Source organism: Diuraphis noxia, unplaced genomic scaffold, assembly GCF_037042655.1.
Source record: "Diuraphis noxia isolate RWA-SAM2 unplaced genomic scaffold, SU_Dnox_SAM2 contig0003, whole genome shotgun sequence".
Lineage (NCBI taxonomy): Eukaryota > Metazoa > Arthropoda > Insecta > Hemiptera > Aphididae > Diuraphis > Diuraphis noxia.
The window spans coordinates 29680783-29707612 of NW_028301713.1; the positions used below are offsets into that span (position 1 = coordinate 29680783).

The following is a 26830-nucleotide window of genomic DNA, read 5'->3' on the forward strand; positions in this document are numbered from 1 at the left end:
AGTCATGTTTTTTTTTTAGCTTTTATCAATAAATCTAGCTCAACAATTATACAATACATTAAAATAGTAACAAACCAATATAAAAAAAACAAACAGAATAATAAATAATAATATATTATTATTTATTATTCTGTTTGTTTTTTCATTAATTTAAAAGATTCTATATTCATAAATTAATGAGTAAATTTCATAGGCTCCAAATCATACCCATTTTCCATTAAATTCATAGTCGTTTTTCATTAATATTAAAACATTTTTTTCTGGGTGATAAGTACCATAATTATATGACTAAGCTAGTCATGTTCTAAAATAATAAACGATGGTAATAATAATATTAGATATTTTCATATTATCTCTTATTAACTAGTATAGGTATCTTAAGTGTATTGTTACTTTATTTTATTTCAAATCGTTTGATATAATATTATGGATATATCTATATACATATAAGATACCGCCCCTACTCACTCATCAACGCCCAGACCACACTGGGTCTAGAGACTTGAAATTTTGTAAAAGAGGTTCCTTAAGCAATGTAGGGGCGCACTAAGAAAGGATTTTTCAAAATTCAGCCCTCTAAAGGGGTTAGAGGGGTAAAAATGAAAAATCATCTAGCCGGAACCGCTGAAGATATGAGTATGAAGTTTAGACAGTAGTTTTGTTTCAAAGTGTAAATAATAACCACTAAGAAAGAATTTATCAAAATTCTAGTGTGGTATAAACGACGAATTAACCAAAAAATTTGAATCATATAGAGTCGATATTTTTGATGGACAACGAAGAGCACGGGGATCAGCTAGTTTTACATATTACTTATATAAATATTAAAATATAGTATAATATTATTATACATACAAAATATGACTTACTATTGTAACATATTGTTGTGATATTATTATATACACAAGACTTGTGTAATCTTTCAATTATAATTGCCTATTCATTTCGCCTTAAAAATAATACGTTATAACTTATAAGTAATAACCGCCAACCGGTGACAACGGCTAAAATAATATCCAACATGAAATAACAATTAAATTACCTTCTGAACTGTTAAACAACGTAGTTTTTTTCATGGTTGTGTTTGTATCTATAAATTATTTGTAGTGTAGTTATGAATATTATCAATTAAGAATAATATTTTTATTAAATTTGAAATCACTGTTGTGATAATGATTGTCCTCTTGATGGAGTTTTTCGGTTTCAAAAATCAAATGTTTTCTTATCCCAAACAGTGTAGATAGCGTACTATACAACAATAATTTTGAGGTTATTGTTGTTTTATTCTGTGTATTATGCTTGTCATTTTATCAAATATCAAAAAGGACTTGAGAGAATTAGTGTATTTTGTAGTAACTAGTGTCTAGTACTCTAGTAGCTCTAACTTATCTAAGTGTACTTTAAAAAATATAAATTAATAACAAGATTATTATTTTTTAAAAATAAATTCTGAATAAGCGCATACATTGAATACTCTATAAGTAAGTTCAGTTTTTTAAATATGCTCATCGTTATATTCACGGTATTTGTCAATAAATATGTTTTTATGTTTTAATAATGTGTTGATAAAAAAAACTTAGTTCAGTAATTGTACCTACATTGTTAAATATTTATTGTTCTTTGTATAAATGTATTTTATATTTTGGTATTGTTATATTAAATAATATTAACAACTTAATAATATTGAATTTAAGAATCATTATGTTTGTAAGTAATTTTCAATTTTTTTTTTCCAGAACAATGTCGTCAAATGAATCGCCTATAACCAAAGTGGTGGTTCACCCATTGGTATTGCTGAGTGTTGTTGATCATTTTACCCGGCTCGGAAAGATCGGCAATCAAAAGCGAGTAGTAGGTGTATTACTTGGTTCTTGGCAGCAAAACAAAGTGCTCGATATTTCTAATAGTTTTGCACTTCCATTTGATGAAGATGATAAAGACAAGTCTGTGTGGTTCCTCGATCATGACTATCTTGAAAATATGTATGGTATGTTCAAAAAAGTAAATGCCCGAGAAAAAGTCGTTGGTTGGTATCATACTGGTCCTAAACTCCACCAAAATGACATCGCTGTGAACGAATTAGTACGCCAGTACTGTGTAAATAATACATCTGTCATGGTGATTGTTGATGTTAAACCCAAGGATGTTGGTATACCTACTGAAGCCTACCGTGTTGTGGAGCAAATTCATGATGATGGATCACCGCCATCAAAGACGTTGGAACACATTGCTAGTGAAATTGGAGCAGAAGAAGCTGAAGAGGTTGGTGTTGAACATTTACTTAGAGATATTAAAGACTCCACTAGTGGTTCCTTAAGCCAACGTGTAGCCAACATAATATTTGGTGCTAGAGGTCTTTATAAACAAATGGTCGATATTAGAGATTATTTACAACAAGTTGTTGATGGAAAATTACCCGTTAATCACCAAATTATTTATCAACTGCAAGAAATATTTAATCTGTTGCCAGATGTAGAAAAGGATACTTTGGTTGCCGCAATGCATGTTAAAGTAAACGATCACATGCTTGCTGTATATTTAGCAACCACTATTAGGACCATTATCGCATTGCACAATTTAATCAACAATAAGATTGCTAACAGTGATGATGAAAAGAAACAATTAAGGGAACCAGAAGAGAAAAAAGAAGAAGTTGCAAAGAAGAAAGAAATCAAAGCAAAATAGGTGGATAATATGATTCAATTATTTAACATAATTGTAAATAAATAATCTTTATAATTTTTTTTTTTGTTTGTTTTCTAGTATTGCAAACACATCATATAACCCTTATATTTTTATTTTATTAAAATTATCTTGTTTTCGACAGTTTTTGAGTGTTGGTATATTTTTCATTACTAATTTATTTAAATCTCGTATTTTATTTCTACTGAAATTACCTTATAACTAAAAGATAAATAAATATATCTATTTCTTCTACAATAATCATGTTTACTATTTAATATAACATTGTATATGCTTAGGTTGGATATTTTTATAGTTCAATTAAATTTAAAATAATTATTATAATATGTAAATAAATAAAAATGTTTTATGTGACAAAATAAATTAATATTTATCAACATAATCATTAAACAACCAAGTTTAAATGAATTAAATAGTAATAATTTAACATGTTAAATAGTTTTGTTTTAAAACATTTAGGTAATTATATTTTGATAAATTTTACAATATAAACATTTAAATTAGTTAAATAAATTAAGAAAACATTTGATTATTTCAAGTATTGTAAATTGATTATAATTTGTCTTCATTTAATTTTATTTAAACTAATAGTTGTTTGAATTAAGAAACCATTACCTAAATAGTTTTTTTATTTGAAAATTATAAAATTGAAAGTGCCTTCTTTCAACCGTTTTTTCCTGTCATATTTTTTACTCACTTATCACATAATAATATACTTATTGTATCATTTTGATGTTTCAATAAATAGAAAATAAATAATTAAAAATATAATTAATAAAAATTTAATTATATTATAACTATGTTAATTGATTATTTTAATAACATTATAATATAATGATTTGTATTATTTGTAAGTATTTTTTTTTTTTTTTTTGTAAGGAGAACCCGCGGCAACATAGGCCATTGGGTGTGGGGTGGTACGGTAGGGATTATTTTTGTATGTTTGTTTGTATGTTTTTAATTGGGTAGGGTTGTAACATGTGTTTGTGTAAGTGTGGCAAGGATATGTTGCTAAAAATCCCGGGTGGTCACCCATCCGGGAGCTAGCAACTGCGGCCGGTACGTACGCTCAGTGCGTTGCCGCAGATTGAGCGTACGACCGCGCCTCACCAAGCCACATTTGTAAGTATTGTATTGATTGTCAAATAACATTTATGCATATTATATGATTATAAGATTGTTTATAAACATCTTAATTCTTAAAAGAACTTTTGTTCATTAAAATAAATTCTTCCAAGTCAATCATTAATTCGAGAAAATGATTTATTTAATAGTAATGGGTAAAATGTTAAAATGCAACAAAATTTAAACTTAATGTTAAACCATGTCCTATTTGAATAAAAAATAATCAAAACTAAAACAATGCATCCATTGTTTAAAATATATTTACAGATTGAATGCACAATTTAAGAAAGTTTAAGAAATATTTAATGTCAATTATTTAATTGCATTAGTGTTACACAATAGAAAATAGAAAATGTTATACATGATAAATAATAGAACAAAAATGTTTTGAAATAAAATTAAGTTTTGGCAAATTACTAATTTGGTAAATGATAATGTAAAGTTGCACGGATCCAATAAAATACACAAAAATACAAGCTCAAGATTTATTCCAATTTTATACAGGTAAGTAAATCTGACACTAATTAAAAACATAGTTTATTCATAAGAAAGGTCAATAGGTAGAATGTAGATATTACTATCTTTTTAAATAGGTACTTACTATACAATCATCCTTGCTACTCCTAGATATATAATATAATATAATAAAACCTAAATATTTGTGTGAGGGGTATTCCCAGTGGGTGACTTCCCCTATTATGTGAATCATGTTATGTTCATTTCTAATTTTTTATCATAATGACTTATCGTACAGATTATGTGTATAGATTGTCTTTTTCTTAATAAAAAAAAAAAAAAATAGGTGCCCGAGTTTAAATAAACCAACTAAGGGTAGTGGATAATATACAAAATAGCTAATAAATCTACTAAAAACTACGAGTTTCTATTTTAGTTTTAAATTCAATATAAAAATGAATGTTCTATTTATGATAAATATGTATACTTACATAGTATTGAAACCAGAGGCAGTTTATAAATTACCATTTTAGTACACTTAAAATTATAAAGTGCTGTTCTGATTGTTTTGTTTTAAGGCTTGGTTTGAAAATAAACTTTTGTGAATTTGTTCACTTATTTATGTAAAGAAATTCTTTTTTCGAATAGTTTATATTTTACTTTTTTATTTCTGTTATATTGATAACAATAGGCATTGCAACTTTCAACAACATTTTTCAGTTGGGCCTGAAATTAGAAATATTATAATAAGTAACTAAAAACTCAATATTATACTGCAGAGAAGGGGACGTAGTAATTGATGTAAGATATGCACTGATTTTAATGGGTTGTATAATAAACCGTGATGATAAATTATTGAAATAAATTATACCTATGTACTCATTAAGTGTGTAAAGTTTTAAAATCTATGTTTTGGTATATTGCTTCAATCTTGATGAACTCCAGTAATCTATATTTTAAAAGTTAAATGTAATCGAAAATTTTTTAATTATTAGATAAAACTAGCTACTTATTATTGATTATTTCTTTATTTGTTACCGCTTTTAAATTAAAAATCTATTTCATACATCAAAGAAATGAAAACTTAAACATTTATTTTTCATTTTTATCAGTTTTTTGCGTTTTTTGAGCAATAATTTTTATAATTTTTAAATAATTTTGTTAATTTTTAGTGCACATTTTATGCAGGATGTATATTTTAGATTAAACTTAATTGGGCATATCTTTAGTTTAACAGCTGTTATAAAATAATAATAATATTCGTCCAGAACTTAAACCAGTAACAACTGATTGGTCAATTTGTTACACCGTAAACGCGTTTATCTTGATAAGTTTATATTTTCGTTTGCTCAATAATTGACTAAAAATTTACTAATTTTTCAAGGTCATAATTGTACTTAAAATGCCTTTTTAGAGCATTGTTGTATAGGTAATAATATAAATCTGGGGCCTACTAATAATAACCTATAAACATTGAACTACTCATTAATTTAAATGCCTATTAACTTGAATAATTTTAGTACGTTCCTTGGTTAATACAATTTTCGGAAATTTATACATATACCTATATTTTGTTTGTATTCCTTTTATAATTTTACCTAAATATACAACTATTTGTTAAATGTGGTCTATTAAACGAGCATTTGTAAAATAATTTAAGTATCAAAATAAGAAAAAATATTTTATCTTAGTTACCACGTGATATTTTCTGTGAATTTATAACACCCTGTATAAAAAACATCTATTATACATTTTTCATTTTGTTCCCTACTTAAGCAGTATAAACAGTTGTTCGACACTATAGGGTTGTGTTTTATAATAACGGGCTCAAAATGCTTACTCACGAAGATACTCCATCAACTATTTAAAACAGTTACTCGTTTTATTGCTCTGACCCAGACAGAACACATTATAATAATCGAACTTAAGTTCAGCATCACTTAACTAGGTTTTAACATTCAACTAACAAAAAATATCTCATCATAACTGCATGTAGAAATTTGAATGTCAATAATTTTTTTCAATTTTGTACTGAATCTACTTACATTTTGGTAATATTTAATTATTTCAATATATGTATTTTATTTTAAATTGTATGCATGTCCAAGGTGACTTATGGCCTATGGGTCATCTAATGGGGTGACTCTCTGAATTAGATATTATTCAAGTCCTCGATAATATATCTGGTACCTAATATCAATAACAGATTATAATCTAATATTATCTACCTATCTAATATATTATCCATTAACTTTTCAACATTAGGTACACCATATGAATTAGTTTGATGTACTAAATGTAATATTACTTTTGTGTAGACCATTTTCCACGTGGTCATAGAAATTCTCTTTATAATATTTTTCTTATTGAAATCAAAATCAAAATTTTTAATAACTGGTCGATTTTTAGATTTTCGTCGGTACTGGAATCTTAGATTACCTACCTATATAAAAATCATAATATCTGAGTTTATATTAAATGAAATATTAAAATCAATTAAAAACTTTTATTAGGAATTTCAGTATCTAATGTCTAATACTACGATACAATATAAAAATATTGCCTTGTCCAATAAATGGAATTCCTTTAATTACACATTCCACCAGAATAATTGCAATGGAGAACGTAATTCAATTCTGGTAATTATTCTTTCAATAAGTGTACCAGTTGGTACTTCAATTTATCTTCTCGTTTACACCGCTTAAAATAAAAGGGCTCAAGTTATAACATTATATTATACTACATAGTGTAATACATAATATAGTCTATGGTATATGCTTAAACAAATATTTAAGATGAATACTCTCAATTTAATCATGTTGCGGTGTAGAAAATTAAAATCAGTTTACATTGTACTTCTTATTTATCTTATACTGATAACCATTATATCATTATACCATTTGCTTATTTAATCAATTCCTATACTAGATATTATTTCAAATTATTTTACCTCATTTAAGCCAGTAATAACAATTTTAAATTTGAATTTTTCACTATATAACCGTTTAAAGTTCAGATTTTTATAAAATTTTTTAATTGAAAATTTACAAATTATTTAATAGTTAAAAATTTATAAAACATTCAAATTGTATAGCTAAGCAATGAAAATTTTTAAAAAAGTTTCACATATGTTGTTAATTATGTAACAAAAAATCTAAAGACTATACAAACACAGTTTTTTAAGTTCTATTTTTGACGAAATCACATATTAAATAACCAAGAATAAAAATTTCAGTTATATTGTTGTAGTTAAAAAATATTGTTCATGGATATTTGAAATTTCTAGTATTCTTTATAATCGAATTTTAATATTTAATGTTTTTAATGACTTATGCTAATACTTAAAGTATATTGTACATACTATGAATAATTGAGTGAGTCGGGTACATAATGAATCTGATTTGATTAATTTAGAATTTTATTTATAGGTGCCTATATGGTTTTTTTTTTGAAATAATACCAATATAATTAATATTGTATAAAATATCATAGAATGTCACGCTAACCTAACTATTTACATTTAGAATCGTTTTTGGTATACAATGATATTATATCATTAAATTCAAATTTAATACCATCCATTACATTAACACACTTATAACATCTGCTGTGTAGTACAGTGACATCCACTCCTCGATTTTTCTTTTTTATTAATTAAAATGAATTGTTCTGTAAATTAATACCATGTTAACTATAGGATATACTTAACAGTGTAAAATACGAGCTCTGTTCTAAAATGTTTAGTTTTATATATATTATTATGATATTATAATATATCTATAACATAATACGTTTTGTATTTTATATATGTATTTAATATCAAATTAAATTAAAATTTGGTGTGCGATAACAATATGCAAAGCTCGTATGCTAACTAATACCCTCCCCTTCATCTCTGTCAAAAAAACAAAAAAATAGATATAATAATTCATATTATAATAGCATCATAATATAATTATAGTTATACCGCTTAGCGGCTACGTATCAATCGTTTCCTTTTTACACGGCGCTTTGGGTAGGCTATTTAGGTACATCACTGATGTGTGACTTCGTTTTCCGGTATCCGTATTTTATATTTTCATAATATTTTCTTAACGCATTTTCTATTCAAAATATTGTGATATCTTTAACGATAACGATGATACATTTTTAAAAAACTGTGACCTACCCGAATTCGTTGATTAGCCACGTCTAAATAGTAAATACCCATTAAAAAAAGAATTATAAACAATTAACAGTATGTACTTCATCCCATGTGTGATGTGCCTCGTTTATTCTTCAACACTAAACCGATTAAAGGTTAATCAATGGGTACTAAATTGATTACAGGTTAGACCATTGGCAATTATAGACAATTTAAAGTTGTTGAATTATATCCCCTTGACGGCTCGATCTTCTATAAAGCATACGCACCCCGCTTACTTTTCCTGTTTTAAAGAGTATATTGACCGTATGTTTAAGGACAACCAAAATTATGTTGTAACTAAAGTTTTACTGTCTATAAAAAACTAAATATTATAATCGAATACAACTGAAATACGCTTTACAACACCACAACGGTGTATCGCATTCGCAGTTGATACGGGTGACAGATGGTGTTTGAGGATAAATACATAGTTTACCAACACCGTGTACCGGTGGAAAACTCCACTGTTAATGCCTGTTTTTAATGCAACATTAAAAAAATATAATCTACCACTTGTATTATCGTATACGTAACTTGCATCCAACGAATAGCAACTAACACATACAGTTAAAATATACCACTTAATTAGTATTCTATTTTACAGTGAACACATCATCGCCGAAAAACTAACTTTTTTGTCCTCTCATTTCTATTATATTGATTATGGCCTAACCTAAATTCTATTTTCCGAATTATTGTTTTGGTTTACTAAAACTTTCTGACAAAGAATTATATATTATAATTATAATTATACATTTATATAATGTTTTATTAACCTAGTTGATAGTTTTTAAAACAATGTGCATAATATGTTGGCGTGTTACAAAAGATAACAACATCTAATTTATTACGTACTCAGACTTTATGTACAAATTAATATTTATAAACATTATGTTTGATACAAAACTATATTCAACATAACTTTTACTATTTAGACCATGTTATGGTCATAATATTATCAATTTAATAATAAAATATTTTCAAAAAAGTTAACACATTACTATTATTTAAAAAATAAAAATCGTTATTGGCATTTAACACGCATTACATATACCTAATAATATAAAGCGGTGGAATTCAAATAATGATTTATAGTTTCCAGATGAAATATTTAAAAGACAAAAAAAAACTTTTAGAAAATAGCAATAGCCAAAGAATAGGATTCAGATCACATTGGTGATGTGTACGGTGTGTACACATGTGCAACGTGAATATAAAAACAAATTAGATACTGTAAGCCCTGTAAGGGTAAGATGAACCAAACATATCAATCACTATGTACTGGCAATACCCTTTTCAACAATAGATGTATTTGTATAAATATAATATATATATATATATATATATAAGAACAAACAGAGCATTTCGATTATCGACTCGTTCTTGATACAATAGCTAGCTCAGTCGCTCAGATATTATTTTTAAATAATGTGGCATTATATTTAAAAATATTTGGTTTTATAAAACACGGACTTAAGAATCAATATGTATTCAAAAATAATCAGTTAACTTTATTCTAATAATCTATAATCATTAAATTACGAAATATCATACATTACAATTATAATTAGAGTAAGTGCTTATCACATTTAGCATCTTGCGCCTTGTGTCAGCTATAGATTCTATCTTTTTATTTATAATTATTTGTTTTCGTTATCCCATTAAAATATGATATAAGTGTCCATCATGTATACTATCATAATACCTATTATTTCATATTTGTTGCATGTAACGAAATATGACGTATAAAACAATAACCGTGATTGGACACATTTCGGTGGCTACCCTATAAAATATAAAAATATTCACGGCAACGTCACCGCCGCTGAATTTACCCATCTCTGTGTAGGTAAAACCAGTCGTCATGTGTATATATAATAATAATGTATTATGAAAATTCTAACAATATTTTAACCTTTCTAAAAGTAACCAAACTGTATAACTTTATATAATTTTATATTTTTTCTTTGATCTTTTTTCCTTTTCTACATTGCACATATCAAAAATAAATATATTGTAATATTGTAAAATGTATTGTAAATTGTACCATAACGTAGAAGTAATATTTAAATATGTAAGCTAATAACTTTAGTTGTTGAGGCTTTAAAGGAATAAAAAAAAAAATAATAATAATGTATAGGACATAGGTATTCCAGACGGCGACGATGTGTACGCGGTTACAACCACCCCGCCGCCGACCACTGCATCAAGGCGTTTTATCGGGCGCAGTCGCTGACCCGCCAGCTCTGTTTACCAAACCACACCACCAATCGGCGGCGGTATTTAAGTACCTCGACCCTGAACGCCGCGGTGAGGTGCATACTACGAGTCGTTTGTGTTGTATAACGTACGATTGTTTTGAGTGCGTAAAATAACACAGACAAGGTGGCGCCTAAATACCGGGTGATATATTATTGTTGTAAGACGCTCATTGTATATCAAAAATTTCTAACGTTTTTTGAAAGAATATGTTTTAATTATTTTTTATCGTTTTAATTTTTTTTTTTTTTAATGATAATATTATGCATTTTAATATTTAGATCCAAAATAGAATATTTTATGTAACATTCCGTATATAAAAATCGAATTTTGGACTAGTTGTATATGATTTATAAGTATTTCAAGTATCTATGAGCCGAGTGTGGTGTGAGGGACTCACGAGTAGCTCACAAAATGGTGTCCACCACCATCCGCACACTCTTCTTAGCTTTAAATATCTGCTTATACTTAACTAGTATATAATAATAATACTATACTACTCATTGTCCGAGATTTGTATTCTATAGATCGAAATACTCCGAATAACATTCTACTTCAGAATGTGAAATTAAAATCGTTACATTCTGTCGTTCAAAGGAGTTAAAAACTTGTGATCGTTTTGACTTGAAATCGGGTGTGAGAAGCATAATGATAAAAAAATAAAATAAAAAACGTCGGTATGCCGGTCTTTCGTTAAACGGATCACACCGTTACCTATATATACAACTACGGCGAAAACACAGCGATTGTCACGGTCACCTCGTCGTCGTCGGCGCCGGACGTGGCGGGCTGACACAACGTAACGGTTGTTGAGCCAGCTGTGCCGACGACCGGTGGAGGTAGAGTGGTGGTGGTGGTGGTGGAGCTTTTTGCCGCCGCCGCCGCCGCCGCTGCTGCTCCCTTCGGATTTCCAGTAAATTGGCCGCAGCCGTTCGCGTTCGCGCGCTCGCCGTCCCTCGTATAGCATTTGTTTCGCGCGCGTTCTGTCGTTCGCTCGTTCGTTCGTCCTTATTATTTGAACTTATTAATATTGCCGCCGCGTTACGTTCACCTTCCACCCCCCCCAAATCCCACCAAAAACACCACCACCCCACGAGTCCGCAGAATACTACAACTTACTACTACCTACTACTACTATACTCGCGCTGCTGTCTCCTCGGTTTCCTCGTCTCCGGGGTGAGTATGTAATATACATATAGAAATAACGCACGCAGCTGCTGCTGTTTTTCGTATAATATGTTAAATACTTAAAATATACGCTTAAACTAAAACTCGCGGCTTAAACTGCAGTTAAACCGTAATCAAATACTGACACGACCCGCACGTGATGCATTAAGTAGATGTATGGTAATATTATTAATTATAATATAATGCTGCTGTCTGTGATTAATATTAAATAATGCCATCAGTGGATTTATATCCAGTTGTCTCAATAACTCCGTTAAATGTAATGATTACACACGTCATATTTTTAACACGACCATTCGATAAGTTTTCACCAAATATAGGTATAGAATTGTATTCAATTCTAACAAATATTTGTATTTTTTGTAACCAATTACAAACCCTTTACAACCAAACCAAATGTTTGTTTTTCCCAAAATCCCAGTGTGAGTCCTTTTTTAAAATTCAAATTTTCGAAAATTGGCTTCGAAACGTAAATCTTTGGGTATAGGAAACCCATATATGTGCTTTGTAGCTAATTTCAAAACCAAGCATCAGTGCGATACACACGGCTGTGAAAACCTTACACATACACACGCGCGTGCGCGGGACCTTTTATTAATATTTAGATAATTTAAACATTTTGGCGATGTCGATGTACTATAATACCAGATATGACATCATATTTACGTATCGATCACAGCAAAAATTTACGCACATAGGTATTTAAGTTAATATTATTACATTTATAGTTTGAAATATTAATATTTAATACACGGCAAGAATGATTCATATGGATTAATAAAATATAATTGATATAATTGATTAATTAATTTTGGAAAATGTTTATATAATTAGGTGCCTATGAAATATAAAACAATACATGTATTAAATTCGTGTAATCTGTAGTCACACTATCTATGCCAGGATTTACTTTTCTAAAACAAATTATATAAAATCATGCTATAATAATCATAATTGATACAATAGTTTATATTTAATTTTATATTCATAATGCTAAGACTCAACTTAGATTTTTTTTAAAGTATTGCATTAATTAAAACCTTTTTACTGACTTTCAAAAAAAAAATGTAATCATTTATTTTTAAACCTATACCTGTCCTATCAATAGTTGAAAACTGCTTGTACATCACAATAGACATTGTATGAAACGAGCATTAGCAAATATTCAATAGTTCGTAATGTTCGTATCGTCGACATTGTTTAGTAATTGTTATTTGTTAATACTATTCATAATGTATAAATATTATATATATTATCGCAATATTACTCGAATTGTATACATAGTTATTTATACCAAATACCATTACATATTAATACGAACGAAAAATGTGCGTTGTTTCCCGCGCTGTAAATACAATACATTTAGATTTAACTATCTGTAGGTAATAGTGTAATTAATGTACGCGAACGTTCTGTAATAGAGTCAATATTGAACTACGACCAGTTTTCCTCACTTCCATTTGTGTGTGCAATATAATAAAAAGGAAACCAATATTGTTACACGCTTACATCACCTTTACGGGTACTGCCTACGACTTGATAAATATAAGTTCGAAAAGCTCTGTAAGAGTGCACCGATGGCCTAACGCGTAAGTTAGCAACGACTCGCTCGAACCATTATAAAATATTGAGAATTATTATAGACGTTAAATAATATGATTTTATACAATTTGTTCAGTCAAAGCGAAGTAAAAGTCTGTTTTGTTTTTAATGGTAAATCGTTTTAATGGTGCATATCAGTTTTACAATACGTGCCCATCTATACGATATGTGTTTGCAGTGACAGTTGAGAGTCTTTCATTTCATCGGAAGAGGGTAAATATAATATATTGTAATAGGAAATAGGAGGTAAAAATTTATATAATCTACATGATATATATTATATTGATAATATATATTAAATATTAGGTACAGGATGTGGATGTAACAGAAAACCCTGACAAAATTAAACATAAAAAATTGATTTTAAGTAGTTAAACTTTTGAAAAATTATAGGAAAACTATAAGGATAATAAATAATTTAAAAAATTTATAAAGTATGTCAGTAAATTAATATTCCGAACAAATTTATTACGTTTTAAGTTAATATCTTCCAAAACATATTTATGTTTAAAAATATTATGATAAACTAATATATTACTTTAACAAACTTTTTACCATCAAAATTTGTTTAAAAACTAGATTTACAAATTGGCTACTTAAAAAAAAATATATGATCATATTTATTTTCAATATGATAGTATAAAAAATATTATACTATACTTACGTGAGGCACAATCGTCTATAAATCGTATTTATTAAAAAAAAAAAAATTAAATATTGACTAAAACCAACAGTTATTTAATTTTTCAGGTCTTTATATTACCCCCTCCCCCCGCCACTGATACAAATCTTAATATTTTTTATTGTACAAATATAAAATATAATTTTATGTCAAACCAGCTATGGTCACGAGGTATTATATTTGATTTCTTTGGTCCTGACAAATATAATAAGCCCAGTTCAAAATAAGTAACACCATAATTTTTGTTAAACATATGTATGCATTATAATTTACTTAAATATAGAATGTAATAACGTATTAACTAAGTTCTACTCAGCAAATAAGCATAATAAAACAAGTTATTTCAGGGGTATGCGACATTTAAGTATTACTATTAAATTAACGAAAAAGTAACCTATGATTATAAAAAAACAAAGAATCATTAAAATACTGATGCATAATTTACTTTACGTAACAAACAAGCATTAGTAAAAAAAATAGATTTAGGCGCTTATTCCATAAAATGAAGGAAGTCACTGCCAATAATAATAAATAAAAACACATAAGAATAATATTATTATAACTACTGATTTTACGAACTAAATTTAATCAAATATGACAGTAGGTAACAGATTTAATTGAGTTTTATTTTAATTTGCTAAACATTACACTTTTTTAAATTAAAACATCAGTCTTTTATTCCATTATTGTATACTTCTACAACGCCAATGGCTTTGTCAAAAAATAAAAAACAATTTATCTTTCACAATATCAAAAATACTCAATTTATAAAACCGGACATTTTTAAGAAATAATGCATTGATTGCATTGTATGATATCTATATAATATTTGGAAAATATTAATACAAGATAAATGGAATTGCAAAGTTTAAAACTTTAATAGTTTGATATCTTCCTTGATATTTATTTATTCAGCTAAAATATTCTGATATAACTTATTTTCGTTATTCATTGTTTGTAACATAGAACTTCTATAAAAAAATATTTCTGAGAAATCACTACAACTGCAATAATTTAGATAAGTATTGAAATATTTATTATTTTTATTCACTAGGTTAGATACTTTGTAATTAACCTGAATAAACGAATTCACAAAAAAAAAAAAAAAAAAATACATGTTTAAAATAATACATTTTTCTTTTGTTGTACAAAAATTCACCGCATTAAGTTAAAAAAAAATGTTTAGTTCTTATAAATCTTGAATTGATGATTGATGATAACTTATAAATATTTAAATATGAACCATACTACAAAAACGACATTAAATATTAACCTAACATAACACAATTATTTATAAAGTTTATACAATATCTCAGAATATCAATTTTATATAAATTGTGAAATTGAAAAAATAAGTCTTAGAAAAGCCAGAAACGTTTTCAGGATACAACAAAAATATAATATATTAAGTAGGAAGTTAACAATTAGAAACCAATAAAAATCAAGTTACTACCTACACGTTAATTCATAATCCATATTTTTTTAATTTATTTAACAAAATAGTTTGATTCAAAAATAAAACATCCAAAATTTAAATAAAAAATCACAAGCGCTAAAGGTATAATTATTTTAAGTATTATTTAAAATCAATAGTTTTGGCAGTGAGATTTCAGTAGCAAAAATGTATATTTAAAAAATATATACAAATTCAATACATTATTAAAACTGACCGTTTCCCTTTATCAAGATAATATATTTTTAGGAAAAATTGAACAGCAAATGTTTTTTTTTTAATTTTCAAAGCATATTTATTAAAAATTGTACATTATTGTACGTATTATTATTATACAGTTTAAGTTTGATAGATACATACTTCTAGTTACTAGTTTTAAATGTTTCTAATAACCACTAACGATACCTGACAAATATACATTTTTTTTTGTTTCTTTCTTGAAATGAAAAGTTAACGTTGGTTATTTTGAATGTTTCTTTAAAAACAAATTATTTTTTTAATTAAAATTTTATACTTAAAAATATCTACTAAACGATATAAATGTATCCACAAATTAATATTATCCTATCCTTGAATTCGATGCTCTTCGCGATTTTATATTTACTACTCATTATATCATTCTATTTATTTATTTAAGAATATGTTTTTAAGAGAACCATTAGATGTATTGGTTTTACTATGATGCTTCTTTTCATGTTAACTTTTTTATCTGATTGTTTATAAAAAGCTTTAAAAGTTCCAAGAGCTCTTTTTTTGTTTGAAATAAATTTAATGATTTTAATAGAAAGTATGCAAATAATAATAGAACTTTAACATTGATAATTAGCTACTTAAATGTTAGTAATTGCAAAATAAATAATATTTATATATCCCAATAGGTATCTACATTTTATTATAAAATTTAGGATATTTATAGACAGCGTCACTTTGTCGAGTGTAATTTGTTAGTGGTGTTTCCAGTTTGAGTTAGTATATAATAAGACGGTAACTCCTACACACAGACATCATGATATAACAGTTTTCTTCTCAATTTTAAGAATGAATACCTATTTTTATTATAATACTAAAAATAAATTTGGCTCTTTATTTTATATCAACTTTAAACTTTTAACTTTTAACATTTAATTTTATTGTTTAACTTTAATTTCAATTCGAATCACATTACATTTATGTACCTACCTATTACTCCTTAGAATTATGGAACTTATAATATGTTAAGTATAATGTTTTAACTTAACTTATATTTTTTATGTTGTACACTTTTAAAATACAAATTTCTATTAAATTTTAAATTTTATGTTTTTATTTCTTCTACTCATATTTTTTAGGGTTTTTTTAGAAATGTGCTACCTACCAAGAGAGGCACGGCTTTGTCATGCATGTCTCTCCAAGATTGATTTTTTCCTGTATAGTAGAAACCTTCAAAATATCCAATTATTAGTAAAACATTTATTTGATCTCTTTTTTTTGGTACATATACTCTGTATTTTTCTATACAATATCAAATCAAAACAAAGATGAATCTTTTTTACTCATGAATTTGTAATATTAGTTATAAACTTTTAAATATTTTATAATATTAATGAATCTACATAATGTTTTATTCAACATGAACAAATTATATATTCTTTTGAAAGCATATACTATATTATGTGCTCCAGACCTGTATCTAACATGCAATAGTTACATCAGCGATATAAGATATGATACCTAATTTTCCTTTACAACATAGATGTATATATATAATAATTTTTTGTAGGTTTACTGTTATTGTTTACTTATTAATTATTATATTATATTATTATATAAAGCGGATGCTAAGAATTAAGATTAATAAACCAAGTATAGCGGTGGAGCTTTTGTAACTTATTGACATTGATTGAATTGATAATCTATTCACGCGAAAGTACAAAAGAAATTGTTTCGAATCTTGTCTAATTAAATTCGAAATTTTTTTTGAACATAACGGAATAATACTTGTATGCTCTAATATGTACGTACCTAATAATTTATACTATAAATTTTATAATTTCCTTTTATAATTGAATTCAAATAATCTTAGACTGCATGTTATATTGATTTTATTTTTTTATTATACCGCGGTAACTAAGGCCATTGGGAAGAGGGTAGTACTGTAGGTTCTTATGGAACTGTAGGTTGGTTTTACACGTGGGTGAGAGTTTTGGCAGAATTTCTATTGGGGCACCCGTAGGTTTCTGCCATGCCCCGGAGTGGGGGATGGCGGAACTTGTTCTCCGGACACCGTGACATGCCCGGAGAAAAATGCCGCCCGATGGTCGAAGATCGAACCCGGTCCAGCTGAGCCACAGCCGACGCGGTAGACCACTCGGCCACCTCGTCCCCCTATATTGATTTATAAATGTACATTAATTATATAATTTTAAATAAAAATTTTTTTTTGAATTTTGAACTTATGATAAAATACTGGTTTAGATATTTATTTTAACACCAAAACTTTTTTAGCTTTTTATTTAAAATGCTAATTTGAACAACTCAACTACATTATACATTTTCGGCTCCATTTCTGAAATAAAAATAAAAGTAAAATTTTAGAACTGAGCAAATCTATTTTATTATGTATAAGTAGGTAACCAATGATTAAAAATTCAATCAGAATTAAATTTATGTATTTCATTCTTCTTTGAATAAAACATTTCTTGAATATTTTTAGAGTTTTTTTTGCTAGAACTATAGATATTATAGACATTGTTGTATAAGTAGTTAAAAAAGTTGAAGCCTTAAAAAAATTATTATTGCTTTGGGGTTGAGTTCCAATTTACCACCTATAACAGTTCGATCAGAAATAAATTTTCATTCCTGCTAAATCCGATCGAAAATAATTAGGTATAACCAAAGTAAAATACTAACATTCAAAATAAATCGGTATAAACAGTATACGTCAAAATTTTAAATTACGAAGATAAATCTATAAGGTTTTTAGTTTTTTTTGTTATTTTGAGTAGTTTCAATGTGAAAAAGCGGGTAAATAAGTGGATGTCGCTCTGCAGTACAGTAGGTTACAAGTGGATTACTGTAATGGATGGTATTACATTTGAATTCAATGATGTAATATCATTGTATACGAAAAACGATTTTAAGTGGAAACGGTTTATCAGTCTAGGATATGTTATACTATATTAATTATATTGTTATAATTTCAAAATAAAAAAAAACGTCGTCCGTAATTATCTAATATTATAATATCGTGAAATCGTACGTTTGTTTTCCTTTAACCGCTTTTATTTCGAGTACTGTTTCGAAAATCAAAAAATTACCTTTTTAATGTACCAGCTCAATAACATTATTTTTCAGAAAAGATGCTACACTTGATATTATTGAGCAAGTTTAGAGGTAGGAAAAGTGTATACAGAATAAAAAATAAAAATAAATAAAAATCATTGTAAAACCAATACATTTCTCACTCTGCTCAGAATCTATAATTGTATACTTAACGGAAAATAGTTTATTTCTAAGTATCATATTTAAGATGATGATTTCAACCACATGGTTATAATTGCTTACTTTAATGTGACCCTACTAATCGAGTTTTAGCGTTTAATTAAATTACTCAAAGTGATTTTATTTTTAAATTTTTACAGGTGTAATTTGATTATTTACCTATATGGAATATTACATTTATTTAGAGACGAGTTTTATTAATCGCATTTATTATGCTTTATTATTAGGAATATAAGTGCAATAATTTCACAAAAATAGCCAATAATAACTGATTAGTCAACTATATAATAATATACTAGTGTATTTTCTCCTTATGATAGACTGATTAAACTGATTTTCTTTAGAATATTAGAATAAAATGAACAGAAAAACTATATCTAATAACATTTGGAATAAAATAAATTAATGTTTTTAGTAAAATAGACAAGTCATTGTATTTAACCAACTACTTCTGGATTGCTTTAGATATAAATATCGACACCCACTTGGTTCGAAAGAATGATTGAGATATGTCGCAATTATTGAATACTTATAAATATACCTAATGTTTAAAATATTAAATATGTAAGGTTTTCGCTTCTGTAACTCATCGAGCAATTTTTAATTTAATCGAAAGTGCAAAAAACTGAGTAAAATAATCACCTTAATTTTAGGTTCAGAAGATTAACCATTTAAGATATTTTTACTCCCTAAATATAATATTTAAGTTTTTTAATTTATTAATGTATTAGTTACTATACTCCGTTAAGAAATAACCATGTTAAGATACTATTCCATTGTAAATTATGAACTATTATCCTTGACACCTTGCCATAGGATAAGTAAATCTAGAAAAAAATATTAAAATATAATATATCTTAATAAGTATCCAAACAAAATGGTTTGACTACAAGTTTTAGATTTTGATTATAATTTTGAAAAGTTACTATGGTAGTCATACATTCAAGTTAAATTCTCGAAGACAAAGTTGTTCTTCAATGTTTAACTTTTCAAAGACACAGTTTCCACATACTTCAATTCAAATGATTTTATTCTTCCAAAATCCAACAAACAACTATGTTTATACGTATAAACATTATATATACTGTATCCATCAGCGGCGATTTACGAGGGGGGGGATTTGGGGGATTGATCCCCCCCCGGTCTTTTTTTCTATTATTAAAGAATTTACATATATATAACTATTGTAGACACTAAATCGTGTTTAGTATATTTATAATATGTTACATTTATGTGTGATATTCAATGGGTCATCTCCTCCCTAAACTATTCTTAAATACGCCGCTGGTACCCATTATTTGCGTATTATTATTTCGTACAAGTATGACCAATAAAACCACAACACAATGTGTGTATTGTTATTATTGATTCAAAATGCAATTAGATTTTCACTATTTTTTTAATAATTGTATAAGTGTGTGCATTATTTACAATGCCCGCATACAACAATGGCATTAATTTCCCTACACGAGTTATCTCAGTATGAATATTATGTAGATAATATTGGCTATTGCCTGTTGGTCTAATTCGCTATAAATGTTATATTGTTATAATATTTATTATTACGGACTTAGTGGACTTACGGTAAACTAAACAGGTGATACTATACGTTCATAAGTCTATATAATATACAGAGTGTGCCGTGAGGATTTATTCATTGTGATATCTCCCGAAATAATGGTGATATCGAAATTCTGGTTGTGAAATGAGACTCACAGGGATAAGAAGTACAATTATTTCATATTTTAATTTATTTTAATGTTTTGGTAAAAAAGTTAAATATATGTTTTTTTATTTAATTATTTCCGAAAAATTCACTATAGCCATTTTGTAGAGTTTATTTTCTTAAAATATTGAGATTTCAAAATTTAATTTTCGTTAACAGAATGTTGATATCTCCATTATTTTGTGAGATATCGCAGTGGGTAAATTCTCACGGGACACTGAATAGATCACAAGAATCAGGGAGTATGACACGGTGTGAATTATTGGCCGGATCAGCGGATTGTGACCTTGAACACTGTGCCCGGGGTGGGCGTGGCATATGTGAAATAGCGAATGGTAAACAAGCTGACCCCGCTCAGCGTACCCCACCATTGTAGCAGTAAACGTTTTTCGAATATGAGTAAACAAGGGTCTAACATCACATTGGTATAAGACCCTCATTTCCTAGGTTAAGACTTCAGATCATAGGTAAACACACGATGTAGAGAAGCTATCTTCTCTACATCGTGGGTAAACATAAATCCGATCAGCTGATCGAGTGTCTATTCAATATTGTTTTACACAAGAATCAAATCAAAGATGTTTGAAATAATATTTTATTTTTAATACGTATGTATCGCGCAGTAGGTACGAACGCGATTATTTGCCTTTTAGCTGTAAGGTATTACCTTTTGAAACGATGAAACGTATACGTCTAACATAATATATATATAGATAGATAGGTATACACTTAAACCACAAAATATAAACAATACGTACTCATAATGAAAGCGCATCATGTGTATATAAAAATGAAATTATTTTAACATTTAATATGCTTAACAAAAAAGTACGCTATTTTGTATTGTATCTCGATGTGTACCCAGCGGTGCTAATCCAAGCTGTCAAAGTACTACTACTACTACTACTACTAATAATAATAATAATAAAAAACTGGGAGGTTGTATAATAGAAGCTGTAGTCGAGTGTACTTTGTCATTGAGTAGCTCACGTGTAATGTATGGAAGAATTTGCATCCTTTGAGTAATAACTGTGCACAGTCCCTACTTTTAAGGGCATTTTATAATTTATTCGTATTTAAGTTATACGATACCAATTTCATTGGTTGAACGTTGAACTAATTTCTTCCAAAAATAAGTCATGCACAACATATTATAATAATAATAACAATGTTATTCAATGTAGCATTACTATTTGTTGTTGACTTATAGTCATTAGTCACGTGATGTAGAAGAGTATGAAAACTTAATATATAGGTTCGAGAATACAGCTTAAAATTAATTTAAATATTTTAAAAATAAAAGAGTAAATAAGTAATAAAAAAAAAAAAAAATGTAACGACAAAAAATGTCTAGTTCCTATGAATAATATATTTGTACAACGAAAAATAACAAAAATCGTTTGAAGAGAAATCGTATTTTTATGTGTGAATATCTAATTTTTTCATAATTCTAACTTCAAATAATCATAAAAAATGAATATAGGAGTAGAGGTTACCAACGCCTGACTTTTTTTATAAACTCTAGCATGAATAACTTTTGAGTACCCTTGTATTAAATAATTGTCAAGCTGTTTGACCAGGTATAGACATTTAAAGAAATAAATAATACTAAAAATAGTGAAACATTTAAAATGTCCATACATATTGTAAAAGAGCCCAAATGTTTTTAAAAATACGAGTATATCATGTTTAGATAATGTTAGAGTATGTTCAAGTATCCATACAGTCTTCCACAATTCAATCAAATTTGAAAATTATGTTTTATATGTTAGTTGCCATCTTAATTATATTACTTTTCCGCTAATCTACTGAGTTCAGCGCTATTTAAATATAATATTAAAATAATAATATGAATTATAATATTAAGTCTACTAGTAAGTACTTGTAAGATAGGTTGTTTCCCAATGGCCTGTCACCGTGGGTATTTTTATTATTGTAATAAATATTAAAAAATATTGTTAAAAAAAGCAATCAAAAATCAATATACTTATTCAAAATTATTTGTTGGTTGATAAGTGATGTTGATATTTGATATTTGATAATGTGTATAAAACATGAATGTCTAATACGTGCTCAAATTTAAAATATATACAATTATATTTATTTTGTATGTTGTATTATCACTTCAATTATCTTCAAAAAATAAAAGTTTTAAATTTAAATTAAATTAGGTTATTTTATTTTAACATGATGGTCAATCGTTTCAAATCGTACCAAGAATACGTATTTAAATTTTAAATACTATCTTCCAAAAGTGTTTAAATATATGAATAGAAATACGCATTATAAAAGTATTCAAAATAGATACTTAACTAGTACTTTTTTTATGTATTAAAATATTCGACGTTTTCCATAAGTGTATACATACAATTCTTAATAAATATTTAAATTAAATACTTAATGTAGGTATACATTTTTTAAATTGATATGAGAATTTCAGAAGATGTCACATATCTATATTATATCGTCAATTTAAACTTCATCTAGATAGGTATAATATTAATTTAATTTAGCTATTATGTCATCAGCGTATTTGATGCGATTCTTAAAAATTAAAAAAATATTTTAAGAGCAATATACATATATTTAAAATAGTAAAATACAGAACAAAAATAATGATCGTTTAAATACATTGGTAAAAAACGTATTTAATATTCTGGAATAAAGTATTTAAATCACACTTGTCAAAAAATACTTAACAACAATTAAGTATTCAATACTCAATATGACTGTATACTGTATACTATATACTGTTCATATTTAAAACATATAATATTGGATAAATGTATTGGTAATGAAATGATTTTGAACTGAAAATATTCCAAGCTTTTTTGTATATAAATTGTACATAGTTTCCATAATTGACATAAATTTAATTAAAACGTTGATCTTTAATTAATTCATAAAATCACGAAATTTCAGTATACGAATAAGGTACTAGAATCTGGAATTTTCAATAGTTTATACGAGCTTAATACTAAAATTGAATTGTATTAATAACACAAATTAGAAATAATGTAAACGTTCAATCTAAAAGCATAATATTTTATACTACAGGCCACAATATTATTAGTTTAGTTAATAATTTATTTTCCAACTAATTTTATTTAAAATATTCAGCACCTATAATGGAATTTTCTAGAATTTTAAATAGTTTATACGAGCTTAATACTAAAATTGAATTGTATCAATAACACGAATTGGAAATAATGTAAACGTTCAATCTAAAATCATATCTTTTATACTAAAGGTTATAATATTATTATTTTAGTTAATAATTTATTTTCAAACTAATTTTATTTAAAATATTCAGAACCAATAATATCATATTTTGTAAGTAAGTTATTGTTCTAAAATAGCTAATTTATATGTCTGGGTTTTCATTAAAAAATATGTATAGGTAATATTCAATATAATATATTTTAAGCATGTATTACTTTATATTTTGTGTAAGTGATTTTTTAAAAGTAATGTATATTTTAATATCGTAAATATTTTTAATAAAACACAGTTAGACGTATAAAATGGCTAGATATTTATTAATTGTTTTAAATACAATATATCAATGTTAGTTTATATTATAGGTAAACACAAAACGGTTATTTTCTAGAAAATTATATTGACGATTTTGGAAAATTTTTTCGAGAAAATCAGTGTTTAACCATTAAATGAATAACATTGCATTTTGCTGTACCATAATTGCATGCTGTATAGTATGTATAATATCGTCTATATATAATTTCATACTGTTCATATTGATAATATTTCAATTATGCGAATAATATCGAAATAAATTAATAAGTTTTCCAGAGAATTAATCTAATATTGTATCTTCTTTACTTGTCTTCTTCTCCCGCTTTTATATATCATACAATAACATAAACAACAACATAATAAACGTGGCAGCAATTATAATACTTCAATTTTCTAAGCCGAGCAGTCTACATATTATTATTGTGTATTATTATTATATAAACGCAGAACCACAACAAATCTGCAGAATTGGCTGTCATTTTATAATATTATACTCATACTTGCTAAATACAAACAAACCGTTTGATTCACCGTTAAACGTAGTTTGAGTTTTATCCGGCCCGAAGGCGAGAACTGCAGACAATTTAAAGCCGTAAAAGTCGATCGAATGGATGGCGGTATGATATAATGGTCGAGAGACGAGATTTTCAGTTCTATTTTTATTGCGTCATACAAAACAGACATATCGTACACAAAATATTTATGAAGACTTTATAGGCCACGATCTGTAACTTGTATATACCTATATATTGTGTATATTGGATGGGTAAGCAATTCCAATTAAAATGTTGACGCTCCAATGCCATTTGCTGTTTATGTAGGTCATATGATACGTCTCATAATACACAATATAATATAATATAATATATAATAAAACTGTGTTTTGTCAAAGTGCAAAGGAAAACGACTTAAAAATGTATAGTAATTTCATTACGTTTATCACGGTGGAAAATTAAAGCAATATTTTTTTTACCCTTTTGTAGGTACTTAAATTGTTTATTGCGTTTTACTTAATTATCACATACTTAAATTACGCAACGATTTTTTTTTTTTTTAATTTTAGCACGATTTAACACTAATAATACATTATACCAGCACAGGCAATAAAAAGTGTATTTAATACTATGTCTTATAATCATTTAAGGATTCTTGTATTGTTTTGTTGTTTGTAAAAAAAAAAAGATGTAAAACGTTTAATGGGCAATGGCTACCATAATAGGTACAACCATTAAGTAGGTATACTTAATCATTTTTCACCGCTCAGTTTAATTTCAATATTTTATACTGCAACTTAGTATTAAAATTGACCAATTATTACCATCATAGATTAAAATACATTCTTATATATTAAAATACACTATCTGTATTAAGCTGAGTTTTCTGGAGATAAATTAAGGTTAAGTGATGATTACCGTCCAAAATAGGCAATCCACCTGCGCGAATGATGATAATATACAAAGTCCAGAAATTTATGTTTTTGCATATTATAATATTATCTATCTAATATCATTATTGAATTTTAAGCGATTTTGATTTAAAAATTGAGATCATTCATTATAAACATTGAAAGTTTACGAAAAAAGGTTTTTATTACATAGGTATTTGAAAATAATCCAGAGATTAAAATTTCAATTATTATTATTCGTTTTAATTCAAATTCAGGTACAAATACAATATTTTTTAACCTTCCGTCCATTATGATTAAATAATTATTTTAGTTTTGTTCAAAAAACTATTTTTAAGTTAGTCACATTAATTGCGCATTCAATATTTTTGAAACACAAACAACAGTATTTACTATCAATTTGCCGTGTCATTGTTCTCATGTACCATTTAACTACATACAATATTATTTTCAAGTTTGCATATTTTAATATTCATTGAATGTTTTTTCATATTTTTTTTAATTTTAAAGAGAATATACGAAGAATTAATTTTTTAGATAAATTTTTCAAAGTATAACAAAATCATCATATTTCCAATATTTTGGACATAAAAATGATAATCCTCAGTGATATTGATACTTTGCCATTTATATGTAATAGCGTAACCCGTGGCTAACATTCTAATACTCTAACAACCCGTCCGGGATCCCAAATAATATTTGTGCAAAATTTAGTGCCAGTTGGTCAAAACTACTTAAAAGCTGAGCAATCGCATATGTGTCATTTAGATACAACCTGACTATCTATTTTAATAGATCTATCTATCGTTGCCGTATTGCGTCAGTTAAAATACTCCCAATTGTATTTTGTCAAAATGCGTACAGTATTTTTTTAATTAGAGTACCTCAATCATACACTTGCCTCTTATATAATTATAATAGCTGTAACTTAATTTAATTATTTTTAACCTTATAGCTTGATTAGCTTAAAATAGGGTTGTCCATCCTTTAGAAATTGGTGAGCCAATTTACACATTTACAAACACTAAGGG

General features: G+C 26.8%; 2 protein-coding genes across 5 annotated transcripts in view; both read left to right on the top strand.

Moving 5' to 3' along the window:
- Positions 1-1316: 1316 nt before the first annotated feature.
- On the top strand, positions 1317-2829 carry Rpn8 (regulatory particle non-ATPase 8). The gene is made up of 2 exons (XM_015516479.2): positions 1317-1481; positions 1737-2829. Exon 2 carries the CDS (start codon positions 1741-1743, stop codon positions 2683-2685), a length of 945 nt encoding a protein of 314 aa, XP_015371965.1. The 5' UTR covers positions 1317-1481; positions 1737-1740; the 3' UTR covers positions 2686-2829.
- Positions 2830-11774: 8945 nt separating this feature from the next.
- The window catches only part of LOC107165465 (GTP-binding protein Di-Ras1-like), a 51730-nt gene continuing 36674 nt past the window's right edge, over positions 11775-26830 (top strand). For 2 of the 4 annotated variants that reach the window (XM_089224311.1, XM_015513705.2), the window contains exon 1: positions 11775-11905. The gene's annotated coding sequence lies outside the window, so the exon portion shown is untranslated. Of the gene's footprint in view, positions 11906-13714; positions 13733-26830 lie in introns of those variants that run through there. The other 2 variants (XM_089224312.1, XM_089224313.1) reach the window with 2 other exon arrangements.